We start from the raw sequence: 23336 nt of genomic DNA on the forward strand, positions 1-23336 counted from the left end.
GTACTGTGTGGTGTGTTGTCCAGGTTGCATTACAATCTATGTTGATATTGTTCAATGTCATATTTGGCTATGTTGTTTTAGTGTTTGTGACTTGCACATTACTAATTTCATATGGATTTCCTATGGCCAATTTATCACCAGAACAGGTATACCAACATATTGTTTGCATCTGTAGTGGTGGTTGCATACCAAAGTGTATGTCTGTTCGTGTACTGTCAATATGGCTGAGGGATGTGTTGTTTTTGGACTGTTGATGTCACTCTGTGAACCTGTATAGACATTTCCCTATGTCTGGGGCCTACACTGACATTAGATGGCACACATGGCCTTTCTAAAATATTATTCTTTTATTACACATCCATGAATACTGTCATGTGTGACACACTTACTAATTTACCAACACATTTTTCGCACTAACCTGAACATGATGAATCTTTACTGATAGAGAGAGAAGGTATGCCAATTAGCATTCACTCAGCATTCACTTATCTCACACTTCTCTATTGTGTTGGAGTAGAACTCATTTTGGCTTTTCTGTCCCACAACATGTGTTAATCTACATCCGTTACCCAGTGCAGATGAAGTGGCCCTATTCATTCACACAGATTGAAAGGTGAAAGTAGTAATAACTGATTTACAGCAGCTAGTGCCAGTGATAGATTAGTGAGTGCATTTCAGTGAGGAACATCATTGTCTACACGCAGCAATGCACCACAACAGCTATGTGACTGGAGGCAAGGGCCCAAATATATAGAAATATGGCACTGCACAGTGCAGCAAGTACATAATCAGCACGGCGCTGCCTCACTGAGAAAGGACAACGTAGGACATATTTGAGGCCATACAGCACAGTCCTGGGTTTTCAAGCAGCACTGGCACACAATGGGCTGCATAGCACCAAACATGGGGATTGTGTGGCTGTATTTCTTGTGACATTTACTTTTTGCATGAGGTGCCACCTTTCTGCACCGCATTAATCCTTGGAGGCCTGATTGTTTATGTGTGCCATGGACTGCACCACTCATAGGTGGCTAAAGTGTGTTGGATGACTTAAGTAATTTTTCGTGGGACACATGACCAGGGGATGGAAATTGATTGGATTTATTTAACAGTTTATAGACACACACAGTGGCTTAGCATGTCTTAAGAAAGAGACTTTTCGGGTTTGCATTGCACATGTGCCATGATGTATAGCGAAGTATAAGGTGTGCCTCCTACATATGCAGTGTCTCAGGTAGTACACACAGAGATGGCTATTTTGTCATACATTGGTGCTTATTTACAAGGAGCTTGTACTGCTGTTGCATCCTTTTTTTGACGCAGCTATGGTGCTGTGCTCGCTCCATATTTAAAACTTGACGTATTTGGCCAAATGCATCACTTTTTCTAGCCCTGCATAAAAACAAAACCTGTGTGGGATTGGGCAACATCATGTAGAATTTAATGTATGCAGAGTGGGTGTTCCTGTAAGAAGAAGTCACTTAAAACTGACACAGTGATAGTTACAACATTTTCCTCTTTTGACGCTTTTTCAAGAAGCGCCATGCATAGCCTGCAATGCGTCAGAATTCCTATACCGCCAAAACACAGACATAGGGACTGACACAGGGCTTTAAAACAGAAATTTGACCATTTGAAGTCATGTCACACTCTGCAAGATGTCTGTTTTCACCTTCCCACTAGTTGAAATGGTTTAAACATGTGAAACTCATCCTATAGGACTCCTTGACCAACCTAAGACCACAGCACCTATGATATCATCATCCACTATAGCAAGGCTATGTGACGGTGTGTGCTTTTTGTAAGGGACACAACAGGATTGACACTTCTCCAAGGAGGAAGGGACTCCCATGCGCAGGCGTGGTACTCCAAAGAAAAACAGGTAAGTACACACATAAGGTTTGTGAAACATGCATTGCCACTTAACATTCTGACATGCTTGTTTTCACTTACAATATCCTGTCACTCGCTATATCACACATACTTCGGTCTCTACAGGCATATAGGTAGACCATGCCTATTGTATTGGGACACATAGCATACTTCATACATTACCTATTAAATCTAGGACCAAAATAAAAGTGTAGAAGATGATATCCCACCATTTTGCATTTTGAGTCTTTTACATTGGTCCTCACACATTAGGCTCCATGCGTCAATCTGAACTTATGGATCGCTTCAGATTTTTGACACATTGCTAAATTTGCATCAGTTCTGACACCAACTTCTGCAATGTGTCAGTTTTTGAGTGGATGTATTGCAGCATCCTTCCCTTGGATGCATCAGTATTTCTGATGCATCCTTGATGCAGTTTTGTAAATACGACGCATCAATGGAGTCATAAACGTTTTTCACTCAGCGCAAGTTTTTTTGATGTATTGCTGCCACTACGAAGGGATCCGTCAGTTCTTGTAAATGAGGTTCATTATTCACTATTAATAGGTCTGTCATGTACTTGAGATGTACTTACCAACCAGTAGGCCATTCCCATATCTCCCATTCTAGAAGTGCTCATTGATGATTTAGTATCTGAAGATGCAGGCATCATGAGCCCTCCCAGGATACTTGGCCAGTTCATTGATGAATATCCCCAGATGGTCCACAATTCCATGTATGTTTATTGAGTAGGTGTGCTTCCTGTTGCGGTACAGGTGTGATGTTGCAGCAGGATGCATCAATTGCACATTGTGAATCCATAGCCTCCAAGAAATTCGGAAAAGACAGCTATGGTATAGAAGCTATGCTTTGTGTCCAGTTGTCGTTGCTCTGTTTTTTGGGGAACATGAGGTACTGGCATCCAGGATAGAGGTAAGAAGGCCGAAAAAGAGGGCTGTGAGATTCCTGCCACTCTGGCTGTGGAGGTCTGGAATGACCCAGATGCCAGCATGTGGAGGACTGCCATCAGTTTGATCTGCAGAGGGAGTTGGTGGGCCTCTGAGATGTTGCCTGCAGCCTTGGTGCAGTCTGGTTAAGGAGCCATATGATGAACTCCCTCCAGAGCATGTAGTAGCTGATGACCAACTCCTCCCTAAGGTTAATGAGGGTAATTCTCTGGTGTTGCATATGTTCCCTTCTACTGCGCTGCCTAAGTGGTGGTGATCTCCTTGCTACTCCTGGTTGAAATATTAGCATCTCCATGGTGTAGCTGAACTCACCAATGTGCTTTGGGCATGTTCTCTTTATATAACCAATGCTAGGTGTCTTTCAACTGGGTTGACAATGTGCAGAAATGTTGATGAATTTCAGGCTCTGTGCACCACTTGCCAATGATGCATTACTTTTCACTAAACTTGTAAATATCACTGCATCAGTTTTATGTTGAGATTTACGATGGAAAGCCTACCTTGCATATATTAAAACTTGTTTGACGCAGCTGGTTCAGACACAGGTAAATTCCGACACAGGCCTACAAACATTGACGCATTGGCCTAGATGCATCACCTTGTAAATATGGAGTACTGACTGCACTGCTGAAGTGTAAAAAAATGATGCAACGGTGGTGCAGGCTCCTTGTAAATATGTCCCTAAGAGTCCAGTATTCACCCGACATAACACCACCCCAAACGATAACACATTTTCTTATACATTCCTTCAATTTAGCAACATTTAATGTTATGGAAGGTGGCCTCCCCTCTGGTGAACGTGACAGCTAAAGAGTATTGACATAGATTTATTAGGGACAATGGCAATATTTGTATATCTTGCAAATCATGTTGCCTAAATCAGCCTTATTGAGCTAAATTGGTGTTTGGGCATGAACGTCAATTGGGGTTCACTAGAGGTCTCAGCTGAAACTCCTGACTTGCCCCTTGCGATCCCTGGCACTGCGTTTGCGACCCCTAGCTTCAGAGGTGGCAAAATCAGTGCCAGGAACAAAGAAGCAGCTCGTCCTAATGAACATCAGTTGGGGCTGCAATCTCCTTGCTCTTTGCCAATGTTTATTACACTTATAGTAAATTATAATATATTATTTACTATTAGTATAATACAAATGAGTGCATGGAGTGCAATTAGCTGTACTATCCCTAGCAGTTGAGGTAAGTAAATACATGTTTTTTAAATGTATGTTGCGTGCATGCATGCAGGTGAGAGTGTGCTTATCTAAGAGAATGTGTGTGTGTGTGTGAGCGAATGTAAAGGTTAAATGGCTTGTGATGTCACTTCTGCTACCTCTGGCCTTTAGGCGAATTGATGTTCATGTGTTTGGGGTGTTCTGAAGCGTGACCTACGCTGTTGTGTTAATCTGCCAGGACCTGAATGTTACTTCTTTTGCTAATAATTAAACAATATGCACTATGACTGGGTGTTGTGTACAAGAGCTTGAAAGACGCAGAGAGATCATTCCCTGGGTGAAATAAAGGGATCGTTTCCAGTCGGACATGTACAAATTTGTTCACAGACATAGCTTCAACTAAGAAAGAAATTTGGTTACTGGAAAAATATACCTACTAGCGCCCAAAAGGAAATGTACCTGGCAGGATTTATTATAGTAATTTTGGTTATGTTAATCTTTCTTACTGCAAAAACTACATACGATGCGTGGAACAGGAGCATCGCGAACAACTTTCCACCTGGGCCAAGACCACTCCCACTGATTGGAAACCTACATCTGATAAACATGAAGAGACCGCAGAAAACATTTATAGAGGTAATGTGTTCATTTCATCCAAATGTTTAAAGAAAACGATAAATATGTGTTTTCATCATCCTGCTTTCATTTCAAGATTAACCAACGATTTAAAACATGTAAATCCTTACCACTTAAAATGATAACACTGATAATAATACTACTACACTAATAATAATACCAGTAATAATAATAATAACACGTGCAGAGGCTTACAGTTTTTCTTATCATCTCACACCTTGGTCGCCAAATATCGACTTGCTGAATTATGTCAGCCTTGTCTTGACTTTACCTCAGCCCTCTTTCTTCCATCACCCTACACTTTCTGGGCCAGGTGTGCGGAATGTTTATTTTGCAGTTCCTAAATTGTGATTCCTTAGAAATCCACAGGGTAGAAATCGCATTTTGCGATTCCCTAAAGGCCTTTGTACATGGATGAAGGCTGTTTTGCATTTCTTAACCGCCCGAAATTGCAATTCGCCCGTTAAATGCAAAAGGCCTTTGTACTTCTGGCCCTCTGTCTCTTAATCTCACTCTTGCACTTTCATTTTTATGCATGCTTTCTCCCTGTGTCTTTGTTTTCCTATCATTTCCTCCTTCCTCCTGCCTTTCTCTCTAATAAGTCAAAGTCTATTAATGAAAAATAAGTCTAGGTCCCCAAGAATAAGAGCCAGTGGCAGCCACTTACACAAATTAAGCACTGCATGTAGGCGAGAAAATTATTGGACATAGATCATTGCTTATTATCTGTGAGATATATTTGAAATATCCCTGGGTGTAAATGCAGTACACAATATCTAATAGCATGTTTTACAGTGATTTTAAGAACATTTACAATGGCCATTAAGAATACACAGCAGTAAAAGTTTCTCACTTAATCATGAACATCCCTCTTTCACTACTCAATATTCTGTTGAATAGCTACTTTGCTCATTATGGCCCTCATTCTGACCTTGGCGGGCGGCGGAGGCCGCCCGCCAAAGTCCCGCCGTCAGGTTACCGTTCCGCGGTCGAAAGACCGCGGCGGTAATTCTGACTTTCCCGCTGGGCTGGCGGGCGGTCGCCTTCAGACCGCCAGCCAGCCCAGCGGGAAAGAGGCTTCCACGATGAAGCCGGCTCGGAATCGAGCCGGCGGAGTGGAAGCTGTGCGACGGGTGCAGTTGCACCCGTCGCGTATTTCACTGTCTGCGCAGCAGACAGTGAAATACATGTAGGGGCCCTCTTACAGGGGCCCCTGCAATGCCCATGCCAGTGGCATGGGCACTGCAGGGGCCCCCAGGGGCCCCGCGACCCCCCCCTACCGCCATCCGGATCTCGGCGGTCCGACCGCCGGGATCTGGATGGCGGTAGGGGGGGTCGGAATCCCCGCGGCGGTGCAGCAAGCTGTGCCGCCGCGGAGGATTCAATGGGGCCGCGGTACACTGGCGGGACCCCGCCAGTGGTGCCGGTCCGACCGCGGCTTTACCGCCGCGGTCGGAATCCCCATTGGAGCACCGCCGGCCTGTCGGCGGTGCTCCCGCGGTCCTCCGCCCTGGCGGTCAAAGACCGCCAGGGTCAGAATGACCACCTATATGTACTAGCCTGATCAAATGAATCGCTGCAACATTATTCATATTTGTGTCAAAAATGACATTTATGAACGGGACACCAGAAAATATTGGTCACCCCATGTTTAACTAAAGTATGTAATTTTTAGCCTTCTAAATAATATTCAGCTTAAGAAACAGAAGGACAGAGATAAAAGTTGAATTTGCTGTGATTTAATATATGCCTGTGACTTAGAGATTTTATAGAGATGCAGATGGTTCTCATCCAAATGTGAAAGCCTAAACATGCAGGTCAGGAAAGTATTCATAAACTTTGGGGTCTATTAACAAACTGCATTTTGTAGTGTGTAAAGCAGTCCCACAGTAGTACTACACATGTACTAACAAGTTATTCACCAACCTATGTGCAAAGATCTCCACTTGGTAGATAGCAAACCAATGTAAACGTATTCCTAGTTGTAAGATTAAATTTACACTAGAGTAATTTCACATGTTTAAATTTACCTTTGTGAATATGGCCTTATAAAACTGTATGATAATTCAGTTATGTAAAATATTCCTTCTTCAAGAGGTACCAAGTAAGGAAACACAAAATATGAAGGTCGGTGCTTTGCAAATTCATATTTGCATCCGTACTTTTCTGGCAGAAGGTGAATTAATTAGTGTGGCTGTGTGCTTTCAGGCACAGGGCCTGATTATGAGTCAGGGGAGCAATATCCCTGGGTGCCACCTTTCTCCATCTGATTAGAACTGGTCAGTTGCTCCAACACTTGTGGTAACAGGAACACCAGACTCAAATTTACCAGCTAGACAATCCAGCTGGAAAAAGAACAAATATTGTGAATAGGGCCCTATATATCGGTATGATAATTCAGTTGTGTAAAGTAGTCTTTCTTCAAGAGGTACCAAGTAAAGAAAAACAAAATATAAAGGTTAATGTTTTCAAAATTTATCTTTTCATCTGTCTTAAATAATTGACTTACTTTTCTGGCAGAAGGTAAATTAATCAGTGCTGCTCTGTACTTTTAAACACAGGGCCTGATTATGAGTCAGAAGGAGCAATTCCCTAGCTGGCACCCCTATGGTCCATAGTTCCAACACTTATAAAAATAGGAATACCAACCTCAAATTTCCCAGCTAGAAAATACAGCTGGTAAAAGGGTATGATGATCAGGTAGGGGGTGTGGGCACCTCCTCCTCCTCCTACAGATATAGGGGAACAGTGGCATAATGAACCTGGAGGGGGCCACCCCTGCAAAGAACATGGAGGACCCCCTCCAGACTCACTCAGGCCAGGTGCTGTGCTGAGGGCGCCCCCTGGAGCTCAGGCCCCCCCTTGCGCCACAGGGGCTGATGGGGCCTGTGTTATGTCACTGTAGGGGGGAATGGATTGTTCCCTCTAAATTACAACAACCTGCTCTCTCCCGTGACACCCTCCCCACAGTGGTGTAACAAATGCCTCTGCAGCCCCTGTGGTGCCGGAGGGGCCCTGAGATCCAGGGGCCCCCTAATTACAGCACCCTGGCCTGAGAGCTCCCGAGTGAGTCTGGTGCAGGGGCTTCCTCCATGTTCCTTGCAGGGAAGCCCCTCTAGTTTTGTTACGCCACTGCCTTCCCAGCCATTCCACATTTCCTCTGCCCCACAGTAGCCTGCTATGTGGCGGATGGGTTACCTGTCATGTTTGTGATGGAGTAACCCATCTGCCAAATGCTAACTCAGGCCTTAAGCCTGAAGGTAAAATTTCTGACCGGGTTGAACCTGGTTTCTGTATCTGATCTGGGCTCCATCACTGCCAGCCTTAAATTGTGACGACATAGGTCATACGCACCCAGATGCTTGCTATTGGCACTTAACACTTTTTCAAACTATTTTTATATTTAAATTCTAAAAATTCATAATTCTGCTTTCCTGTATTGGATTTTTGTCACTTTGCTACCATTTTATTCACTACAATGACCTCGATTTTGATAAATTAGTTTGGGATTTTTCTTGTGTTGTGTTTTGACTTTAATACTTTTTGGTACTGCATACATATTTTACATATTGGCTCTAAGTTAAGCCTTTCTGTTCTCTGCCATTGCTACCAGGGAGTTGAGCTCAGATTTATTTAGTGACCATAGTGGTTCACCCTGACAAGGATTGTGATAATTACTTGAGGTGGTTACTTTCTTCCCTCTACTAATTACTCAATTCATTACAGGTGTGCTGTATCAGAATGTCTTGTATATGTTCTTGAAAGTGGATGAGGATGGGGGCAATGCAGTCCCTTCACTGTTGCTGTGATGTGGTCAGACTTCTTCAGACCCTGAATGAGATGAGCCACAGCAAATGTGATGCCTTTAAGTGGAGTTTATGTGTTGTTGGGGAGTCTATTGAGCAGATAATTGCCTCCTCTTGGGCGCTAGAGGGCAAAGCTTACTAGGTAGTCGGAATTCGGTGTTTAGTAGAACGGTTCTTACATTTTTCAATGCTTTTTTGTATTTCTTGGAGATGTTTTCTTTGAAATACAAGCCTGTTTACTGCTACACTGGGTGATTTTACATTTTTTTCAGCTGAAGAGTGAAGGTGTCTGTGTTCATATTGGATAGTGAAATGTGAATTATAGGTATTTGGTGCTCTCACTATCTGAGTTGGGTTGAGCTTTATATATGTGCTTGCCATCCAGTTCTGGATTAGCTCTAGGTCGATTTTTAATTGCTGAAAAGATTCTCAAACATAATTGTGATTTCTGTCCTATAAATGACTGCTATTGGTGAAACAATCACACATTATCCTTTGGGCTTTTCATCCATAGATTGACCACATTGCTCTCTTTCTGGCTTCAGTAATGTCATATCTTACGCCTGACCTGTCTATCATCTTTTAGTTTCTGTGACAAATGATAAGCCTTATCCTACTCTCATTAGTTTATCAGTTGAAAACCTTATAGATTAATAAATAAAACATAGACTTCTCATACTAATTTTATTTGCTAAAGCTGAAAATTAAGATCCGTGATTTCACCCTTATATCTTTTCCCAAAGCGTACTTATGGGACCAGATTTACAAAATACTTATTTTGCATTTTCTAAATAGCGACTCCTTAAAACAGAGATTCCCTAATAGCGATTCCTACAGTGTAGGGATCGCTATTCGGAAGTTGCTATTTAGGTAATGCCAAACTATTTATTCATAAGGGCTCATCGGTACAAATGGTTTAGCATTTCCTAATTTGCAATTTACTGATAGGAAATTGCAAATTAGGTAATGCTAAAGCAAGGGTGACATTTAAGCTAAGGCCCACCTTTACTGCACCACAAAACAGTGGTGCACATGTAAAGCACAGACATGCCCTAGGGGCATGTGTGCACTTTATTGCACTTAAAAAAAAAACATTTTGGAGTGTTTTTTTCAAATTGCACATGATCACACCATCAACTTTGAGTCGGTGGTAACAGCATTTCCTAAATGCCCAATTTGCATTTAGGAAACGCTTTGTACATGTGCATAGGAGATCACAAATAGGAAATCCCTATTTGCAATTTCCTATTTGGGTGTCGCAAAATGAGATTTCTACAGGGTAGAAATTGCATTTTGAGATTCCCAAACAGCCTTTGTACATGCCAAAAGGCTCTTTAGCTTTTCTTTATGGGCCAAAATATTCATTCGGCCCGTAAAAAAATGCTAAATAGCTTCTTACATCTGGCGCTATAACTCATTCCCTAAGATAACTATAACTCGTGCCCTCGCCATGCACTGCTAATTACCCCACAAATGATGGCAATCATGACATCTTTGATAACATCATTGAAAATATCAATTTAATTTTGCAGTACATTTTTTTATGAAAAAACTGTGCATGGCGGGGGCGGGCTTTATATTTACCTTAGGGCACGGGTTATTTATATACATAAAAGCATGGCACGATTGCACTCTAGGGTGAGTTATGAGGCTTTTATTTAGTGTTAACTGGTTTCAACACTGCGGTCTTCATCACAACCTGTGATTCAAGTGCACTATTACCATTAAAAATCATACAAAAATCATGGACCAAATGAACCAATAAAGAGTCCATTACATCTTTTGACCCCAGGGTCTGGGCCCATGGGACCTCTATAAAAACGGATGTGTGTTATAAATCAACTGATTGCAACATACTATTAAGATACAGCAGTTTCTTTCCAAAAGCCCTGAGGGACAATCTGCTGGTGAAAAGAGTTCATAATAATTCTAGAGATTTCTTACTACAGACCTTTGAAAACCCTAAAAAGACCACATGATATGTGCCACCATGTTTGGCACTTATTCGAATCAAATGAAGACGTTAGTTTTGAGACATTAGAGGATTTTGAATTTGGGACAACTAGATTTTGAAAAACCTTTATTTGCCTTTAAGAGAGGCAAATGTTTAAGAGATCTTCTGGCCCACACAAAACCAAAGAAACAAAACATCAAGAATCCTACTAAAAACACTTTATGGACCCTCCCTTTGGAAGTGGATCATTTCCCATGTGGACACTGCATTATCTGTTCCTACACAAAACCAACAAAGGAACAGGACCTTGGTTTATTTAAGAACACCGTGGTATTCTAAAACAGCATATTAACTGCGATAGCTCCAATGTGGTATATATATTGATTTGTTCCTGCCGCCTTAAGTACATAAGCATGACAACAAGGAAAATCAAAATATGCATCAATTAACATAGAAGTACTTTTAGGTGCCAAAAGAAGATCATAAAATTGACACATTATTTTGTATCTGTGGGTGTTAAAAATGTGGTTGGCATTCAGTTTGCACTCTGTCCAAGGAAGGACCCTCACTCTAGTCAGTGTAAGGGAGGTACACTCCGAAGATTATCCCCTGCTCATCCCCTTGGTAGCTTGGCACCAGCAGTCAAGCTTATCCCAAAGGCAAAGTGTAAAGTATTTGTACCAACACACACAGTAATATAGTGAAAACACTACAAAATGGACACCACACCAGTTTAGAAAAATAGGCAATATTTATCCAAATCAAACAAGACCAAAATGGCACAAATCCAACATATACAAGTCAAGATATGAATTTTAAAAAGAATAAGAGTCTTACGTTATATGAAACAATAGAAAGGTTGTTGTTATACAAAGTACCTGGGTTGCATCAGAAAGAAAGCCGCATGGGCGAATGTGGTCGAAAAAGTCAGCAATGTGTAGTTTTCTCACTCCCAAGCGAGACCGTGTGTCACTTTCTTCTCCGATCAGGTGGGCGCGGCGTCATTTTTCTCTTCTGCAACAGAGCGATGGGTCGATTTCTGGATGGGCACCTCGGATCAGTGCAGGTTTGCATTAACTTTTGGCGGCCAGCGATCATTGTGTGAGAAATCCGGTCGTTGGAAAACCACGCTGCATAGGGTTTGCATTGTTAGCAGCAGCCGCAAGTGGGTGTTGCGTCATTTCTCCAGCCGCGATGCGGGGATCTCCCAGCCATGATGCAGGTGGAGTGTTGCTTTTATATGCGAAGCGGAAAGCGTGTAGTTTTTCAGCCGTGTTGCGACAAAATTTTCCTTGCACGGTGGTCTGTGCATGGATTTCAGTCTTTGTTCTGCCAACTTCACCTTTCAAGGGCCCAGAGACTGGAATAGGTACCACTTGGCAGGGCAGGAGTCTCAGCAGAGAGTCCAGGTGCTGGCAGAGGAAGTCTTTGATGGCCCTGAGACTTCAAAACAGGAGGCAAGCTCAATCCAAGACGTTGAAGATTCTTCACAAGCAGGAATATACCACAAAGTCCAGTCTTTGTCCTCTTTCAGGCATAAGCAGCAACTTCAGGCAAACCCAGCAAAGCACAGTTACAGGCAAAGGGGCAGTACTCCTCCTCCAGCTCTTCTCCATTGCAGGGGTTCCTCTTGATTCCAGTAATAATCTAAATATCTGGGGGTTTGGGTCCACTACTTAAACCCCTTTCTGCCTTTGAATTAGGCAAACTTCAAAGGAAAGTCTCTGTTGTTCACAGGATCCTGACTTGGCCAGGCCAGGCCCCAGACACACACCAGAGGGATGGAGACTTCATTGTGTTAGGGCAGACACAGCCCATTCAGGTGTAAGTGATCACTCATTCCTCCACTCTAGCTCAGATGGCCCATCAGTATATGCAGGCTACACCCCAGCTCCCTTTGTCTCACTGTCTAGAGGGGATTTACAAACAGCCCAACTGTCAGTCCGACTCAGACAGGGAATCCACAAACAGGCAGAGTCACAGAACGATTTAAGCAAGAAAATGCCCACTTTCTAAAAAAGGCATTTTCAAACTGACAATTTAAATACCAGCTTTACCAAAAGATGTATTTTTAAATTGTGATTTCAGAGACACCAAACTCCAAATTTCAATCTGCTCCCAAAAGGAAACTGCAATTAAAAGATATTTGAAGGCAGCCCCCATGTTAACCTATGAAAGAAATAGGCCTTGCAAGAGTGAAACCCGAATTTGGTAGTATTTTACTGTTAGGACATGTAAAACACATCAGCACATGTCCCACCTTTAACATACACTGCACCCTGCCGATGGGGCTACCGAAGGCCTACCTTAGGCGTGTCTTACATGTATAAAAAGGAACGGTTAAGGCCTGGCAAGTGGGTACACTTGCCAGGTCGAATTGGCAGTTTAAAACTCCACACACAGACACTGCAGTGGCAGGTCTGAGTAATGTTTACACGGCTACTTCTCCGGATGGCACAACCAGTGCTGCAGGCCCACTAGTAGTATTTGATTTACAGACCCTGAGCACATCTAGTGCACTTTACTAGGGACTTACTAGTAAATCACATATGTCAGTCATGGAAAAGCCGATCACTAATACAGTCTGCACAAAGAGCATATGCACTTTAGCACTGGTTAGCAGTGGTAAAGTGCCCAGAGACCTAAAGCCAACAAAAACTGGTCAGAAAAAACAGGAGGAAGGAGGCAAAAAGATTGGGGATGACCCTGCAAAAAGTGCCTGGTCCAACAGTGGGACTCTCCAAAAATGAATTCATGTGGTACATAATTGAGAAGGTATCATCATCAACAGAGATGGATCTATGGAATATCAAGTATGAGTCTAAGTCTAAATGATTAAATCCCATAGGCACAACTGACTGGGAGGTGATTTCTCAGTCCAAGACAGGTATATAGGGACTAATACAGGAACTAAAGCTGGAATGTGTTTCTTTTGTTTGTCTCATGTTTTTCCACTGTATCATGCAAATACCCTGTACTTGTCTGTTCATAAAGGGTGTACGAAAAAGGACTGGTTGAACAGAGAGCTTTGAATAAGTGAACCCCTCAAAAAAAGAGACAGTATTGCTGTGGCAGTTTTTTGAACCATTGACTCCCACAGAGTAGGAAAGGGCATTCATACTCTTCCTTGCTAGTTGGCTAATCTGGATTGAACAGTCTCATTCTTCATGGACATAATATCATAGTTGAAATATGTTCATCCTGATTCTGTATAAGCACAGTCATGTATGATACCAAATATGATGTATGTTGTACGTAAGGGGCTCACATGCAAAGTATTCTACAACAGCTCCCTTGATTTATTGTGCCCCTACATATGTATTGAACAGAAACTCTGTGAGTTTCAGTTTTTGAGATATCTTGCTTTAAGGCGTAACCCCCCCACCCTTATTGGGCTGTGGTAATCATCCTATTGTCAGAGGCCACCAGGATGCACAACACCACTGTATGCACCTCTACGTGGCATATACATGACAGAGAAAATGTGAAGCCCACTGACACACATAGAAATTGTAACTGCCATAAATTAGACCACTCTTTTTATTGGTGTACACATTACAGAGAAAATGTGCAGTCAACTAACAAACATAGAAATCATACTTACCAGGAAATTAGACCACTATTTCCAATGGCCCAGAGAATAAAATCAGCAAAAATGCAAGATATGACATTTTATTATCACATTTGGTTGCAACCTTTTAGACCGCCTCTGAGCATATTGAGGCTGTTCCATGGCAGTTTGTGAGGGAATGAAAATGCTTTTTCTCCATGCATTTTCCAAAAGAGTCTTTAGACACGACTACAGCCCGAACCACTGAAAGTAATTACACCAAATTTGGCAGGAAGCTAGATCCAGATGCACAGATCCTGCTTTTGGTAGAAATCCTTTCAGTAGTTTTAGAGCTATTAAAGGAAAAATAAATATAGCTGTCTAGGGAGCGGAGGCTCCATAGATCCTGGAAATCTCATGCTGAGATCTGATTGGCTGTCAACACTTCAACCAGGAAGTGTTGGCAGCTATTTTGTGACTTGGCATCAGCTTAGTCCAAAAACAATGTAAAGAAAAAGAGAGAGCAGGATAGAAGTACCCTAACACCCTAGCCATGGTGCTGGGGCATTCTCGGATGGTGCCAGGGCAAAAGAGCATGTTTTTAAAACAAAATTGGCACATATTTATGGAGGATCAGTGGATACACTGAAAATTATGCATTCTTCATGCACAGGAATATGATTACATCTCCACCAAAAAAAGAAGAATTTACCTCTGTAAAGGACAAAAAATCCTAACGTCTTGCGCATGGCCAAGGCAAAGCAAGTGTGTTTTTTCTGCAGTTCTACTTTGAAAAGTTATCTGTAATCCTCAATTGAGAATTGAGGTGTTAGCATCCTTGATCTTTTGACTGCAATAGCCTATGTTGAGATACTACAAGCTTGGAAAATGGCCTAGAAGCCCTGCCCCATATACATTAGTGGTATGCAACATCATCCTATCCTTTTCCCAGGGTGATGGATAGCTTAATAAAAGGCCCCTCAAACACACTTACTTATAATTTTGGAGACACATTCTTGATGCACAGAAATAGGATTACATATCCACCAAACAAAGAAGTACTTACTTCTGTAAAGTACAAATCATCCTAACGTCTTTCGTATTGCCAAGGCAAAGGATGTGTGCTTTGTCTGCAGTTCCACCTCGAACAGTTATCTGTAATGCTCGCAGGAGGTGTTTGGTTCCTTGCTCTTTTGAGAGCACCATTTTATGTAGTAAAACTATGAGCATGTAAAATGGACTAGGAGCCCCACCCCCCGCCCTTTTCTCAGGGCGATGGACAGCTGACTAAAAGTCATCCTGAGGGCGTTTATTGACGATTTTGGAGACACATTCTTGATGCACAGAAATATAATCACATCTCCACCAAACGTAGAAACACTTGTCTTGCGCATGACAAGTCAAAGCAAGTGTGTTTTCTCCTCAGTTCCACTTTGAAAAGTTATCTGTAATAATCAATGAAGGTATTTGCTTCCTTAGTCTTTCGAAAAAGATATCTTATGTGGTGATATTGTGAGCATGTAAAGTGGCAGAGAAGGCGTCCCATATATATTGGTGGTATGCAATGCCTTCCCACCCTTTTTCCAGGGTGATGGACAGCTTATAAAAAGGCCCCTGAGCATGTTTCCCACTGATTATGGAGACGCGTTCTTGAAGCACAGGAATATATTCACATCTCCACCAAACAAAGAAGCACCTACTTCTGTAAAGTACAAATCATCCTAATGTCTTGCTCATGGCCAAGGCAAAGCAAGTGTGTTTTCTCTACAGTTCCACCTTGAAAAGATATCTGTAATCCTTGATGGAGGTGTTTGCATCCTTGCTTTTTGAGCGCCATATCTTAAGTAGTGATACTATGAGCTTGTAAAATGGCCTAAAAGCCCTGCCCTTTTGGCCCCACGCAATATACATTTGTGTATGCAAGGCCTTCCCGCCTTTTTCCAGGGTGATAGACAGCTTACGAAAAGGACCCCCCCGAACCTCTATGCATAATGTGATCATATTCTTGCGTAAGGCCAAGGCAAAGCAAGGGCGTTTTTTCTGCAGTTCCACCTTAAAAAGTTGTCTGTGGCATGGGGTTGGGTGCTTGCAGGGGTAAGCGGCAGTGCCTGGCCAATGGCCAGGCCCTGCGACCAACCCCGCTGTGCATAGCTGAAGGCCATGCAGGTCGCTGAGTTGGGTGGTTATAGGGGTAGTCCCTGTACCCAACCCACACTGCGCACTGCCGAACTAGAATGTAGTTTGTAAAGTATTGATTTTTTGCTTTTAGTTTTTTAATAAAAGTCTGCAAGTGTTTGGGCAGTGTGACTGGCTTCTTTCTTCTAAGTTGAAAGCAGGCACAGAAGCTGTTGAAAGTTTATAGTGATTTGTTTTCTTTATATTTGTATATTTTCATATTTGTTTTGTTTTCTCAATATTTTTATGGTGTCTAATTATGAATATAGGAGTGCCAATGAGGTATATTCCTATATTTGTTACCACAATATTTTTAATTTCCAATATGCTTTATTACTGATATGGTTTTTGATCCTATTGTAGTTTACATACGGTCAGTGTATTTTCGGTATGTGGTCTGCACTATTGTGGTGTTGATATTTATTTATGTTGACATTCATGTTGTCCATATTCTGTAGTACAAACCTCACTGGTGATGGAGTGTCCAGGAGTCACCACAACCCTCTAGCTATGAAACCTACAGATGTGGCATCTCATCCCCAGCTAGTCAGAATACTTGTGGTTCTTTGGATGAACAGAAGATGATTAGAGCGGCTGTCTGTGACTTGTGGGAGCCCTGAGGGCTGAACCTGCTCCCAGGACTGAGAAGTTGACTCCAAAGATATAAACTATTTTGTAACTATCTAGACATAGCATGCTGCAAGCGGGCTTTTTCCTGGAATGTTCAGTGGACTGGGTGTATTTGGATCTGGACTCGCCCTTATTTGTAGCCTCAGTTGGAGTGAGTGCTGGCCCCTAAATGCAGTCCCTGAGGTCCTGGAAGCCTTAGAAAAGGCCATGAGAAGCCACTTCAGAAAATCAAAAAAACTGAGACTTAGTAAATGTTTGGACTTCCGGAGCTTCAGTAGCATCTTTCAGCAAAGGTATTTGATTTTGAGAGGACGTCATCGAATACAAAATCTGCTTGGCCGGTCCCATGCCTAGCTGCAAATGGAAGAGGAGGGTTATGCATGGGTCTAGATATCCCACAATGCAAAACAATCCTGGCTACAGAAATGGCAATCAAAAGACCAAAAGACATCCCAGCCTTGGGGAGAGGGGAATCTCCTTTACAGAGAGCTATAACACCCTCTGGTGAAAGCCAGAGATCCCTTGAATACACAAAGCTGATCCACCTGCTTTCAACCAATGACCATCACCATCCGGTCATGAAATGGAATGGAATGGGATGTCTCCTTTACTCTGCACAAAGAATCATAGTTCAAGCTCTAGTTATTTTCTAGTTTGGACAATGGAAATATTCTTTATCTGTAAGTCAAAAAAGGTTTTCTTAGATTACTCCAGATTGTGCAAAATACAGCAACAAGACTGCTATTACATCCCCCAAATTCTATCCCACAGCTAGTCAAGAACTTCATTGGCTTCCAATTGAATTTCGTGTTCAATTTAAGATACTGTGTTATTTTCGTAAGTGTCTTTCCAATTAAGGCCCCAGCTATCTTAATTCTCTGATGTCACTATATATGCCAATTGGGCATTGAGGTCCAGGACCCTGCTGGACCTCATCAAATCAGGAAAGCTTAGCCGTGCCTTCTTTTACTTAGACTCAAACATTTGGAATGCCTTACCTACTGAATTGAGAGCCTGTCGCTCTCTAACACTCTTCTGCAGGAAGCTGAAAACCTGACTGCTTTAATCTTGGTGTGTTGTGTCTATATATCCTGTATGGTAGCTGAGCATTGGGAACCCCTTTTTGGGTGGGTTTCCAGTGCTAATAAGCAATAATAATAATAATAATAATAATAATAATAAAAATAATGCGAGGGCCATGTACAAGACAGGCAAGACGGTCCAAGTGGCAGCAGAGATGAAAAAATACAACCTTTCTCTGCCTGGCACAGTCCAGACAGAAAAGACTGGCTACAGGACTGCTGCTGTGTTCTGGACATGAGGAAGAGAATGCCCTGCATACTTAGGGAGTAGCACTGATGCTATCTCCAAAAAAGCTCTGTTGAATAGGAAGCCCCACAGTCTCAGAATCATCACAGTGGCGTTCCGCAAAAAGAAAAAGAAGATCAACATGGATGTTATCCAGAGTTATGCACATTCGAATGACAGCAATGTAGAGGAAAAAAACAGTTTTACAACAGACTCCAGTCCATCGTGGAGAAACACCCTTAGAAAGACATCACCGTTCTGATGGGGACCTCAGTGTCAAGATTGGAACTGACAACACCGGGTACAAAGAAGTCATGGGTAATTATGGCCTTAGTGACATGAACGAGAATGGTGAAAGTCTTGCAGGTCTCTGTGCCCTGAACAGTCTGGTGATAGGTTGTAGAATACACAAGGCAACATGGGTGTCACCAGATCATTCAACAGAGAATCAGATCAACCATGTCTGCATTGCCAAGATGTTCCAGGGATTCCTGCAGGATGTGAGATTGATGAGTGTCACCCTCAGGTACAAGCTTCAAGTCCTACAAGAACTAGAGGATGACAGAGACCCAGTAGAAAGTTAGTGGGAGAAGATCAGAGAACCAGTTAAGTCAACTTGCCAGGATGTGTCAAGCCCCAAGAAACACCAGTATAAAGAATGGATCTAAACTGAGATTATCTGCAAAGTCTAATACCAGCCCATTCAACAGTCTCTACCAGACATAAAGCTAGCTGACAAGGACTTGAAAATCAACAGCAGCAGACTAACCAAGCCATCAAACATCTGAGAAATGTGAAGGCAGTAGAACCTGACAACACTCCTGCAATGGCACTGAAGTCAGACATTGAAACATCAGCAGACATGCTCTACCCCATGTTCGGATTGATCTGGGTGGAGGATAATGTGCCATCGGACTGGAAGTAGGGATATATCATCAAGATCCCCAGGAAAGGTGACATGAATAAATACATAGCTCTAAATAACTCTTCTATCAACCCTAGGCACAGTGTTCAACAGAGTCATCCTGAACATAATAAAGGAACAAATCGATGCTCAGTTGCGAGATCAGCAAGCTGGCATCTGTAAAGATAGATCCTGCACAGACCACATTGCAACACTGCGCATCATCATTGAGCAGTCGATAAAATGCAACTCACCCGTTTATGTCAACTTCATTGACCATGAGAAGGCATTCAATAGGCTGGACAAAGAGACCCTTTGGAAACTCCTACTCTACTACGGTGTGCCAGATAAACTATTTTTTTTTTTTATATATTTTATTTTCTGCAGGTGAAACTTACATTACAAACATTCGTCCAGCTCCTAACATTACCTTTTACATTAATACTAAAGTTTAAAAAATTTAAGACTTCAGCTTCCCCTCTACTTTCTACTGATGTTTCAATGTCTGACTTCAGTGCCATTGCAGGAGTGTTGTCAGGTTCTACTGCCTTCCCATTTCTCAGATGTTTGATGGCTTGCCATATTTCTTCTTTGGTTAGTCTTCTGCTGTTGATTTTCAAGTCCTTGTCAGCTAGCTTTATGTCTGGTAAAGACTGTTGAATGGGCTGGTCTTAGACTTTGCAGATAATCTCAGTTTAGATCCATTCTTTATACTGGTGTTTCATGGGGCTCAACACATCCTGGCAAGTTGACTTAACTGGTTCTCTGATCTTCTCCCACTAACTTTCTACTGCTTCCCCTCCTCTCCGTTTGAGTTAGCAACATATTGGTCATTTTGGCCCATATCCCCGTGTATCTTTTCATAGTTCCTACCCGTTGAGTGTACAATTTTTCTTTAACCCTGGTAGATTCCATTTTCACTTGCCATTGTGTCTATGTCGGGGGGACTGGTGATTTCCATGCCTGAAGAATCAGTGATAAAGCTATTAGAGTGCCCACAATGATCATTTGTCTGCAAGAAATTGACAAGTTTGTATCCTGCGTAATGCCCCAAAGAGCCACAAATGGGCTACGGGCAATCACATGGCCTATCCAGGAGCTTAACCTCTGAAAAATCAATTCCCAATATTTTACCAATAATTCACATGAAAAACACATATGTATCCTGTCCCCCTGAGATTTTTGACAACGTGGACACAAACCTGATGTCCCTGGATACATTTCCTTTATCTTAGCGGGGGTATAATATAACAACCACTTGGAGAAGAGAGTAATCCTTTTACAATTAGCCCCTCTAAGCGCTTTATACGACACCTCATTATGCTTTCTCCAATGCTGCATCTCTATCTTATATCCTGTTATATTGGTTATTTGTGTCAAAAGCTGGGAAATTATCTTGGTTGACTTTGCGTCCTGAAGTAGTTAATACCATTTGCCTGTACCTAATTGGTTCTCATAAAAAGCTTGAGCTATAGCTTTATTAACGCTGTTTGATGGTTGTCGCACTGAATATAGGGAGAGCATAATTTGACAATATGAGAATTTTAAGTTAACTGGAATATCACTTACCCCCCTTACACACTGTCTGCATGTTTTCAACTGATCTAGCAGATAAAATTCCTCTAGTCGTAAAGCCCAGCACTTTCCATTGCTGTGTGTTGCTTTGAGTTAATTCGACTCCTAAAAGCCAAAAATCCCTTACTCGTAAAAAAAAATGTGCTTTGTCAATTTGTTACTTGTCCTTTATCTGTAATATGGTTAATTGAATCATAACCAGTAATTTATATCTGACCCTTTTTGGTAAGCAAGGGAATTTCAAGAAGCGTGAAAATTGAAGGTTGGATTCTAGCAGCATCTGATTAAAATAGAAATTATGTTTTGGCTTTTGCGCTGCTCTTAGCGCCCAATCCAACACTGCTGCTTCATAATACACCATCATGTTGGGGAGAGCTAATCCCCCATCTTCCACTGCCAAAGATAGCTTTGGTAGCTGGAGCCTGGGCTTCTTGCGATTCCAAGTGAATTGTGTAATTAATACGTCTCGGATATCAAAAAACATTTTTGGAACTCGCAAAATCACGCTTGAGAAAACAAATACCAATAAGGGAAGGATCGACATTTTAACCAATGCTACCCTCCCAATAATAGTCATGGTAGTCTCCTGCCACTGACGAAGTAATCCTTTAATTTTTTTGAAAACACTCATGTAATTCAACTGGAACAAATCTGCCGAGCTCGGGGAGATGTATATATCCAGATATCTAATGGGATGGGATGATGGGGATGCAGCACGAATACCTTGCGGCAGGACCGATGATTCCATACTACACAGCAAAGCATCTGATTAATTTTATACCCTCCTAACTCTGAAAATGCCTTGATCTTTGCCAGTGTTCTATCAATAATATATTGATCCCCCCGTAGATACAAAATCATGTCATCCGTAAATAGCTTTACTTTAGGAGCTGAGGGCAAAGGGGGTTGAATAGTTACATCTTGTCGAATCGCTGCGGCTAGGGGCTCGATGAAGAGTGCAAATAAAACTGAGAGGGCAGCCCTGATGCGTACCTTGTGTTATTTGTACGGACCCTAATATTTGGGCATTAACTGAAATCTTGGCTTGAGCCCCAATATACAAAGTCTGTATTATCTTAACAAACTTTGCAGGAAAGCCAAACTTTGCAAGTACCTAAAATAGCACTTGCCATTTAACTAAGTCAAATGTCTTTTTGGCATCGAGCATCATAATTACTGCCAGATGGGAACTATGTGATAGATAGTCTATGGCCTGTACTAAAAAAATAGTATTTGTAGATAGTAACCTGCCTGGCAGAAATCCACACTGGTCCTCGTGTACCAGTACCAATGCCACCTGAGCCACGCGAACTGCCAATATTTTAGTAAACATTTTGTAATCCTGATTTAACAAGCAAATTGGTCAATGTGAACCTGGATATTCTGGTGGTTTATCTTTTTTTTTATAAAACTGACCACTATAGCTCTTGAAAACTTGGAGGGAACCTCCACTCCTTCTAATATCTTGCAAGATTTTATAAATTTCTGCCAAAAGGCCATCTTTACCTGGGGTTTTACCATTGGGAGCATCTCTTATTTCTTTAATAACCACTTGAGAAGTAATAGGGGATAGTAATAAGTTCTGTGCCTCCGAATCGAGTCTTGGTAGAGTTACTGTGTCTAGATATTGTTTAATTTGCAAATTATTTGCTTGTAATGTCTCTGTATATAACTTGCAGTAATGTGATAAAAACACTTTCTCGACTTCTTTAGAATGTGTAACCATTCTGTCCTGTTCTTCATTGAAAATGTTTTTTATTAAGCTAGTACTAGCACTCTTTTTGATTGACCAGGCCAGAAATCTACCAGCATGTTCACTCTTTTCGCATTGACGTTGATAGCTAGTATGTCTTTTTAAAATTACCTTTGACAGAAAAAAATCTCTTAAATCGACCTGGGCCCTTACCAGCCCTTGTGCTGTCTCCGGACTGGAGCATATTTGCTTTCTTTTTAGAGCCTGTTCTACCTCTTTTTGAAGTAAAGTGCTTTTTTTACAAGCTATTTTTCCTAGATGTGCTTTAAAAGAGGTAGGCTCCCCACGTATGAAGGCTTTAGCGGCCCCCCAGACATATAAAAAATAGAAGTGGATCCCTTATTTACCCTCAAAAAGTCAGTTACTAACCCTTTAAGACTGGCTACCCAATCTGCGTCTGTCAAGAGGGACCTTTCCAAATGCCATGGTGAACGTTGCAACTGATCACCCAAGTCTTCAGAATCATCAAAATCGACCCTGGTAACAGAGTGATCTGAGAAAGAGTTTGCAAAAATTCCTGTTTGATACCTTTTTAACCTATAAGACACTAAAATATAGTCGATTCTAGATGCCGTATTGAACCTTTTAGAATAACGTGTACTCTTCCGCACGCCACACATCTACTAGAGATAGCTCTTGCGTCAATTTTGCAAGAAATTGCAAAGTTTTTGGTTTGTTTTGTACTTTGTTTTTACATGATGAATCCCACATAGTATCTGGCATAGCATTGAAGTCTCTGCCAATTACAAAATACCCTTGAAGAGGAGAAAGATACGTATATAAGGACTTCATTGGATTTATGTCGTCCTCTATCGGACTGTAATAACTTACAAAGTGAACCTCTTTGCCTGCCATAGTCACGGAGACTATTATACATCTTGCCTGCGGATCTCGAATGACACTATTAATTCTCCCTACAAATTTCCTAGAAAACAGAATTGCCACCCCCTGTACTGCAGTACCAGCCGAAGCATAAAAAGAATTGGCTACATATGACGGATGTCTAGGCGGCCTAGCATTAATCTTTGAATGT

General features: G+C 41.8%; 1 protein-coding gene across 1 annotated transcript in view; it reads left to right on the top strand.

Annotated features, from left to right (window-relative positions):
* Positions 1–4603: 4603 nt before the first annotated feature.
* LOC138296720 (cytochrome P450 2K4-like) overlaps positions 4604–23336 on the top strand; it is a 478978-nt gene continuing 460245 nt past the window's right edge. The window contains exon 1 of the mRNA XM_069236121.1: positions 4604–4648. Coding sequence (XP_069092222.1) covers positions 4619–4648 — 30 coding nt within the window. The 5' untranslated portion in view covers positions 4604–4618. The remainder of the gene's footprint in view (positions 4649–23336) is intronic.

The sequence above is a fragment of the Pleurodeles waltl genome, chromosome 5 (assembly GCF_031143425.1).
Source record: "Pleurodeles waltl isolate 20211129_DDA chromosome 5, aPleWal1.hap1.20221129, whole genome shotgun sequence".
Lineage (NCBI taxonomy): Eukaryota > Metazoa > Chordata > Amphibia > Caudata > Salamandridae > Pleurodeles > Pleurodeles waltl.